At 31.0% G+C, this 9654-nt stretch overlaps 1 protein-coding gene across 3 annotated transcripts; it reads left to right on the top strand.

Moving 5' to 3' along the window:
- Positions 1-1316: 1316 nt before the first annotated feature.
- LOC112282597 (hypersensitive-induced response protein 1) lies at positions 1317-4344 on the top strand. 3 transcript variants are annotated; one of them, XM_024520391.3, is made up of 6 exons: positions 1317-1366; positions 2460-2670; positions 2834-2954; positions 3103-3194; positions 3349-3445; positions 3601-4344. In XM_024520391.3, exons 2-6 carry the CDS (start codon positions 2482-2484, stop codon positions 3969-3971), a joined length of 870 nt encoding a protein of 289 aa, XP_024376159.1. In that variant the 5' UTR covers positions 1317-1366; positions 2460-2481; the 3' UTR covers positions 3972-4344. The 3 variants fall into 3 exon arrangements, with proteins under 3 accessions (XP_024376159.1, XP_024376157.1, XP_024376158.1); XM_024520389.3 differs by having other exon boundaries at positions 1317-1389; XM_024520390.3 differs by having other exon boundaries at positions 1317-1453.
- The last annotated feature ends 5310 nt before the right edge of the window (positions 4345-9654 follow it).

Here is a 9654-nt window from a genome sequence, read left to right as displayed (position 1 = left end):
TTTATTTTAAATATAAAAAACTTAAATAAAATAAAAATAAAATAAAAATAAAAATATTACTTATATGCAATAATATTTGATCTAAAAAAATAACAATTACAAATAAATCTATATGGAGTTGCTAAAGCAATACTTCCATATTGTTAATGCAACATCTTTCGGGGTTTTCATGATTAATTTAGTATATTTTTTTATCTTCTTTTCACATTCTTAGCCCTTATTTCCTATTCCAGATTCCCTTGCCCTCTCAATACCTTTTTTTGGTTCTTAATTTTCCATTCCCACCCTTTATCTCCGTTTTTAGCACCTAACTTCTATTTCCATTTCTTATCATTGTGAATGGCAATAATAATCTTAAACAAAGTTGTTTTTTATTTTAAAAAATTTTACTAAGACAATTTTGATATTGCATTTTAATTAAAAGATAGTATACCTCATTATAATTTAATCATGTTGGATTATTTAAGTATGTTATGTGTATTTTGAAATCTAAATAATTTCAACTAAAATTTCAAATATACAAGTCTTTTGAAATAGACATCATGTATAAAATCTATGGCTAAAGGCTTCAACGATTCAAGGTTGGTTTCTTGAATAAAAAAACATGAATTGCTATAAAAATTGCATGTTATTTTCTATAAAATAGGAACAAAAATAGGGGATGGATGTTAAGAATGAGGATGGACAATGGATGGAGGGAAGGAGAGAGGAGTTGAGACTAGGGACATAGAACATGAATGGGAGGGTTAATGATTGGACATAGGGAACAATAGATAGACTGAATTAATCATGAGAATCCAAAGAGGTGTCACATTAACAACACAGCAGTGTTGCTTTAGAAATTTTCATACATATATATATATATATATATACATACATACATATACATATTTATAATCGATTATGATGTATGTATTGTTGTAAAGTTCTAAAACCACAAGAAAAAGTATGATGGAATATTTCTTTAATCTAAAAGGGTAAATAAAAAGAAGGATGAAAAACCGAGCCATGTAGAATAGAGCGCACATGTCAACGAGGCTATTAAGCCGAATCCGGCGGGGAGGGTACCTACCCTCCAAAGCCAATTTGCGACTGCTGACGAGAGCTACAGGTGTCGCAATGAATAAAGGGCGAAGTCGAGGGTAGCTTGCCAGAGCGAGCACGGTGAAAGGGGACGTGGCCTCCCCACCTCCGCCCGATGTCCGTTGCCGCGAAGGCTGGCACTCTACGCTTGTGAGGATGTGGGAGTCGGGAACTCCGCAATCGAGATCACCGTCAAGCAACCACGTGAGCTCAACTGTACCAGTTCGCTCGGTGGTGCTGCTGTCGAGTCTTCGTGTCGCCAAGTTCCCAGAGGGCGTTTCAGGTCTCGTGCCGTGTTCTTCGCTGGTATGGGATTTATCGATTTTAGGTTCTTTGTTTCGTGAATTGGGTTTTGCGGTTTTGAAAGCAGGTGGGCAAATTGGGGAGCTGGTTTGTGTGCGGATTGGATGGTTGAAACGAGGGTTTACGTTGCTGCGTGTGATTTGGGTTGCTGCGAGTTGGGTTGTGATTCGTATGGCGGGGGGGTTTTTTTTGTGTTTTTTTTGTTTGTCAAATTTGTGTGACATGGGTTGTTTTTTTTTATTTTGTATTTTTATTTTTTATATCGCAATCTGGATTTTTTTCTAACGATTCTCAACATTTTTATTTTTATTTTTATTATTGTTGTTATCATTGATTTTCCCACAAATCATCACTTTGCTACGAGTGGAAATGTATTGTTTGGTATTGGAGTGTGGGTCTGGGATTTTTTTTCATTTATTTTGACTTTTACTTGTGGTTTCCTTGTTTTATTTGTGTTGGATTTAGGCTCTGGGATGGGTGGAGGGTGTTTGTTTATTGAATTGCAGTTCATTATTGCGCATGTGCATACTAGTCTGCTGATTTGATGCCTGCTGTCTCTCCCTTGCATGATTTTCTCTTAAACTGTTTCCTCGTGGAAAATTGAATTACTTGATCTTTACCCTGCGTGGCCTCGTGAGCATTCTTGTCACTCTATCACTTAGGTGTATTCAATCCTCGTTAGCTTAGAGATGTTGTATCCCGTGTGGTGGGCAGCGAGTTATCTTCATCGGTGATTAGATGGCTTGTTACAAGCGCTTTATTTTTCTTGTCTTTTTGCATTGGAATTATAATTATTTCATGTTTGTGTCCACCTTGTGCTCAGCGTATTATTTTACCCAGTCATTATCGACACACTTTCTCTCTTCATAATTCTCCGTGTTCATCAAGCTCATTAAGTCGGTTATTGTATGGAATCCGTCATGACTGTCGAAAGTTGTTAGGTTGCGTGTTTGAGAATATAGTGTTGTCAGATTTTTGGGAATGGAAAAGATATTGAGTTTTTCTCGTTCTTCCCATATTTAAGTATCTTGAGGTTATGTAATCTGATTACAATTTATCTCATCAAAATGCAGTGGGGTTTTAAGAGGCAACATCATGGGTAATACACTTGGGTTATACCAAGTGGATCAGGCGACTGTTGCCGTAAAAGAGCGTTTCGGGAAGTTTGAAGGTATCCTGACTCCCGGTTGCCACTGTACGCCCTGGTGTATTGGAGTGAACGTTGCTGGAACGCTGTCTCTTCGGGTGCAGCAGCTTGATGTTCGTTGCGAAACTAAGACGAAGGTGGGTATTCTCTATGTGAAGAAGAATGAGTAGCTGTGACATTGTTTCCGCGTTTTTATCACTTCCGAGTCCTCTTATGTTCCTCGTGGAACTTTTTATGATTAAGTTCCGATACAGACATAGGAAATTCATATGGTATGTGTATGTGCCCGTCACTGTGCAGGACAATGTCTTTGTGACGGTGGTTGCTTCTGTTCAGTATCGATGTCACATTGAGACCGCAGAGGATGCGTTTTATAAACTGACAAATCCTCGGGAACAAATTAAGTCGTACGTGTTTGACGGTGAGGACTTTTCCAATTTTTGAGAACATTAAGATTATTGCGCTCGTGATTTCTTTGAGGGGTGTGAATGGATTTTGTAGTTGGAAAGCAAGTAGTAAGACACGCAGTCTTACTCACCCAGGGTGGTGTTATGACCTTGTGATGGCAGTTGTGAGAGCCAGTGTGCCTAAAATGCTTTTAGACGACGTTTTCGAGCAGAAGAATGAGATTGCCAACAATGTTAAGGAGGAGCTTGAGAAGGTACAGGGATCAACAGATGCATTTCAGTGAAGTATCTCCGCTTCTATACACACGCACATATATATATATATATATATATATATATATATAATTGTTTTGAAGCTATATGGCATGTTATGATGTAACTAACTAGCTACCTGTGGAGGAGTTGCAGGCCATGCGGACGTACGGTTATGAGATTGTTCAGACACTCATCGTTGATATTGAACCAGATGAAACTGTAAAGCGTGCCATGAATGAAATCAATGCAGGTAAGTGGCTGCATGTTCTGATCATAAACTTTGAGCTGCTTGTGTTGACTTAAACATATTGAGTTGTAAAAGGTTGGCTTTTGTATTACAAATTTGGTACTAAATACTGTATTTTTTTCCTTCTTCTTTCTGTTTTGCATTTGAATGAAATTCAGCTGCTAGAATGAGGGTGGCAGCTGTCGAGAAGGCCGAAGCAGAGAAGATTTTGCAGGTGAAACGTGCAGAGGCTGAAGCTGAATCCAAGTATCTGTCCGGAATGGGTATTGCTCGTCAAAGACAAGCTATTGTGAACGGTTTAAGGGAGAGCGTAATGGCCTTCTCTGATAATGTCCCAGGGACATCGCCAGCAGAGGTCATGGATATGGTGCTAGTGACTCAATACTTCGACACACTGAGGGATATCGGTGCTAGTTCCAAGAACTCAACTGTCTTTATCCCTCATGGGGTTGGTGGAGCACGTGATGTGGCTGACCAGATCAGGAATGGTTTGTTGCAGGGTGATGCCGGGAAAGCTCATGCGATTTAAGAGACTCTATTGTGCACATCTAAAAGTTTTGTAGTTTTGTTCATTATATTTATTCTTTTTCTTCCGGCGGATTTAAAAACAAAAATTGGAATAGGAAATGTGAAGAAAAGCGTTCCTGGCTTGACTATGTATCCGAGAGAATTCTGAAGTTAGTGGTTTTGGATTGTTCCTAGAATAGCCAATAGGGTTAAGAAGATTTTTGGTGAAAGTTTTTTTTGGTTTTTTGGCCTTTTCTCCAGCAGTTTTCAGTTAGAATATTGCTTATGAAATATAGTACCATCGAGTTTCCTTGATTTTCGTGTACAAAATAGTCATCCATATGCAAAGGGAAGGCTTTACAGCAAGTTCAGACTTTTTTACACCGTTGAAGACAGACGGGCGTCTTAGATGTGGTTGGAGCAACTTTACATGTTTATCCAAAACTGTTACAAGTTCGATAGTGCTCATGTTTCAAGAATATTGATATAAGACTATAGAAAGGCTTTTTCCAAATCCAAAAAAAGCTACTTTACTTGCTAAATAAGACCATAAATTTTATTTAAATAATATTGAAAGTTCCAGATTTGAATAATTGCATTTATTTAATTCTATACAGATATACATATATATATATATATATATATATATATCTTATTGTTATAAACTTACAATGAACATTAATTTAGTCAAATTTCTAACTGAATTGTCATGTTTCATCTTCATATACATACTGTGTCTATGATTTGAACATTCCTACCAGCAATGATATATAACTATGTATTTTTTTGATTTGTAACATTTCTTGTTTCTTTCAAATTCAAATGAATGTGATATATATATTCAAATTTATTAAATACATTTCAATTTGACAAATGGTTGTAGAATATATTGTATTGTATCATATTTTTTATTTATTTCTTTAAATTATTCTAATTTAAAACAATATCAAAATGTGAGTTTATTTCAGAAAATCTAATATAAATATAATATCGAAGCTTATATTAGGCTTGTTACTTAATTTGTATAAATTATATCTTTTAATATTTTTTTTAAATAATCAATTTCTATAATTAAAAAAAATTATCAAAAATTGTATGGATCATACCAAATACATATGTGGATATATATATACTTTGATACCAATTCTAACATTGTCAAAACAAACAATTCTAAATATAAATAATTCTAAAACATGTAGATTTATAAATCTAACTTACTTGATAATTGTCAAAGACATGAATTTTGAAGAACCAAAAACTCAATACATTCTTCTGTAACTCAAAAAGAATAGATATTCACTCAAAACTAATATAATATTGAAACTAGAATGGATATTGCTAAAGCCGAGAAGACTAGAAAGTCTTGAAATAAGACTAAGGACTAAAAAAACATTGACAAGAGTGAAGAAGGCTTCACTCTTGTTTATATATATATATATATATATATATATATATATATAACTAAAAGCTATGTGACAACGTTCTATAGGACCTCTTACATGTGTCCAACTTGCAAGACACATGTTTAATTTATAAGACAAGTTTTCTATATGTGCGCCACATAATTAGCTTGTTCTACAAGCTACTATACTATCACATAATACTACGTATTTAGGTAAACATATATGTCTATGACATTATTCCATCTTCTAGGGAAAATTTCCACAAGGAACAACAATCATATATTGAGAAAGTGTAAGATACAGCAAATTGTGTTTGCTACATGCTTTGATCTTTGTTCTCTTTGAAGGTGGTTGATTGATCCTCTGAGCCGTCGATAGTGTCTCATATTGGAGCAATAAGACCACCTTATTATTTGATCATTGTTAAGGACTTCACAACTTTTTTCAAATAAAACATTTAAAACACTATCGCAGGTGGTTCTTACCTCCAATAATATCACCAAGCATTAAGAGTCGCTTCCAAGGTCATGATACCAAATACATTATATTTCACCATGTATTTGAGGAAGCACATGTTATTCTTGAAGGTCTTAATTTCAATTGTATTGTCTTAAAGGTTGTGATAGTCATAACATCTTGTATGATAACTTAGCAAATGACAGATCTTAAGTTGAATTTATTAGTTGTTGATTCTCTTTCTTTTTAGTGCTACAAATATACAAAAAATAAAATATCTTAATATATCTTAAGAAGAGACATATGAAATAAATGATGGATCTTCATAAACTTTAGTATCTATAGTTAATAAGCAACTAGATTGATTTGTTCTTATATAGAAAATAGTCAAAGTCTATAATATTGCAACTTATTACAAAGACAAATAGTCTTAATATTATGATGAAGTATCCATATTTTATTGCCAACATAGAATTGAGGTTGTTCTTTGTAATGTTATAAATATATATATATATATATATATATATATAATTATTATTTAGATAATATGGATAAGTAGAAGTAGATAAAAGTAGATTAATTGCATAATACCTTTTAGAAAAGCTTCCTAGAAGCTTTTTTAGACTCTGTTTTGATTTTACATATGTTTGTAATTAATTGATAGGTTAGAAACTTGGTCAACAAGCTAACCATGTACTAGAGTTGACAAGAGTGAAGAAGCTATATTCTAGTTTCTTTTTTAATATACATACTTTTTTATTTCTATTTTGTCATATTTCTTTGAGAGAGTCTTACATGTTTATTTGCTTTCATGAAGTTCTTGTCCTTGACATGCAATAGACATCTATGTTGATTTTTTTTCGTCCTTGAGTTTCTTATAGATGTATCTTTATTGTTGTATATAACTTAGATAAATAATTTGTCAAATCTTTTGTTGCAAGATTATTAACTTTTAAAAAGTCAAAAGCCTCAATTCATAGATAATAACTATAATTATTAAAAAAAGATGATTGTTGAGTAGAAGAATGTATTGTGTTATTATAAGCAAACTTTGCCAATGGCAAAAAAATTGTTTAATCACCTCGCTGATAGTTGATGGTATATCTCAAATATCGCTCGAAAACTTGATTCACTTGCTCCATTTGACCATCAATTTAAAGATGAAAAATTAAAGATACTTTTATGTCCACCTTTAAAATCTTAAAAAGAATTTTTCAAAATCATGATACAAATTGCATCTTGTATTTGATATAATATTCTTTGATAATCCATAATAGCAATAGATATTGTCAAGGAAAAAATTAGTTGTTTTTTCTCTTGTAATAGATATTTTATATCATACAAAATATACCATCTTTGTGAAACAATATACTATCTGAATATAGAGTCAAAAGAATATGAAATTGAAAGATCTATGATAAAGTCCACAGAAACAAAATATCATAATTCTTTTGAAATAGATAATAGTTAAAAAAAGTCTATAAGATTGATGATGAGGAATTTTTTATCTTGAACAAATATTATATAATTATACAAAGTCTTTAACTCCCTTCCACATTTTAGGCCACTAAAAATCTCTAGATATTACTTCTAAAGTTTTGCTATATCCAAAATATCTAATTATTGTGACAAGCTTGAAGAATGCATAATCATGCTTTGTATTCTAGAATGTATAATTGTCCCTTGAAATAGAATAGATTGTTTTTGAATTCAAACTTTGAAGTATCTTAAGAATTAGAAGAATTATTTTTAATATCATGAATAAGAAGATTAGAAGACATACTTGATTGAACTTGCTTGAGAAAAATTGAATCAACAATTAATATTGATTTCCTTGCTTGAAGATGAAAATGCTTTGGCTTCAAAAAAACTATTTTTTGTTGATTTAAAGTTGCATCTCCTTCTTTTGATATAAGATAAGAACATCTAGAAAGAGCATCCATGAAACCTTATTTTTTTCAATTTGATAAATAATCTTGAAATCAAATATTTGATAAAGACATGATCTAACACCCTTGGCAATGATTCAAAATATGTACTGACATGAATAATTGAGGTTCTTCTTATCTATATATATAATAATTAGACTAGAAGCACCTTTTAGATAATGACGCCATTCTTGAAATAAATCAACAATTATAAGAAACTCTTTATTGTGAATCTTGTATTTAATTTCAGTTGATGAAAAAAATTTGGAATAGAAAGCTACTGGATGGAACTTGTCATCTACTTCCATTTGTGACAAAATTGCACCCATAGCAAAGTTTGATAGGTTTGTTTCTATAAAAAATGCCTTAGAAAAGTCAATGTGATACAAGATTGATACAAGAATAAATGTTGTCTTTAAGGCTTCAAAAGATGTTTCAACTTCTTTGCTCCACTCAAGTTTGTCTTTATATATTAGATGTGTAAGAGAAGTTATAACTTGAGAAAAGTTTTTGATGAAGATCTAGTAATAATTGATAAATTTAAAAAAATATTATGCATCTCTTATTATTTTTCGAATCTTATAATCTATGATAATTTAAACCTTTTTAGGATCTACCATAAAGCCATCATTTAAAATGTTGTATCTTAAGAAGTCAACTTAAGTAGTTTAAAATATACACTTATCCATCTTAGTATATAATCCTACATCTTTTAGTTTTTGAAATATACAAAAAATATAAAATTTATGCTCTTTTATATTTTTATAATAGATTAAGATATTATCCAAATAATAAATAATAAATTTATTTAAAAATTCAAAAAAGACATCATTCATTAAATGTTGAAAAGTAGTTGGTTCAATCATGAATTCAAAAGACATGATATTATATTCAAAATATCTATACTTAGCTTGAAACGTAGTTTTTTATGTATCTCTTTTTTTAATGCATATTAATTTATATGTACATTGTAGATTTATTTTAATATAGATCATTCTTTGATTGAGTTGATCAAACATTCTTAAATTCAAAGGTAGAGGATATTTATTCTCAATGGTGATCTTATTGAGTCCTTGATAGTCTATATACATCCATAGAAATCTATTTTTTTCTTCATAAATAAAATAAGAGCCTTTGCTAGAGATTTAAAATGGAAAATAAAATTCTTAGCCAAGTTTTTATTAATGCACTCCTTGAATGCAACCAATTTGTTTTGTGATAGGTTATAAATTAGTTCAAATAGTAGTTGAGGTCTTTCTTAGAAATCAATGGAATAGTTATAGAAATGATGCTTTGAAAGAATATCTATATTCTTTTTTTCAAAAATATCTTGATAATCTTGATATTGACTTGGAATGCTATTTGAATTTTTTTAATTAAAAATAGATGTTTCATATATAGAAAAAAATAATTATTCTTTTGAAAGCTCTTCTATCTACTAATAAGGATTTGGAAATATTAGACTTATGGATTTCTATTTGAATAGCAAAATCATGGATTAAACTACAAAAAAAATAAAAATTATAAGAAATTTAATGAATATAGAAATTATATATTTTTAGCCATGATAATTCTCATATAATTGAGTTAGAAAGAGATCTAATCATATTAAATATTAATAAGCTATTATAAATATTAGTTGCTACATCTAAATAAAGAGTTTTATGGTTGAAATCTCCAAAAGTCAATAAAAGACCATCAATTACTTTTACATGTATAGATTTGGTTTTTTAATTAAAAATATTTTTTATTTTTTGACAAGTCGTTGTCTATAAACAAGCCGAGGCTTTCAAATCTAACAAAGCTAAGACTTTGTGATCTTTTGGTTCTAAACAAAGTTCTATTGTAAAACAAGGTGAAGGATCTAAGGAGAAGATAAGACCTTTACTATGTGTTGCATAATATTTTAGCCACATGA

This window comes from Physcomitrium patens, chromosome 5 (assembly GCF_059467195.1).
Source record: "Physcomitrium patens ecotype Gransden chromosome 5, ASM5946719v1, whole genome shotgun sequence".
NCBI lineage: Eukaryota > Viridiplantae > Streptophyta > Bryopsida > Funariales > Funariaceae > Physcomitrium > Physcomitrium patens.
This window is presented reverse-complemented; position numbering and strand designations above follow the sequence as displayed.

Excerpts from the sequence above, each read along its gene's own strand:
- LOC112282597 (XM_024520391.3), top strand. The coding sequence starts at position 2,482 with ATGGGTAATACACTTGGGTTATACCAAGTGGATCAGGCGACTGTTGCC. Across the intron at positions 2,671-2,833 it reads GTTGCGAAACTAAGACGAAG|GACAATGTCTTTGTGACGGT; the intron begins GTGGGTATTCTC and ends GTCACTGTGCAG. Across the intron at positions 3,446-3,600 it reads CATGAATGAAATCAATGCAG|CTGCTAGAATGAGGGTGGCA; the intron begins GTAAGTGGCTGC and ends AATGAAATTCAG.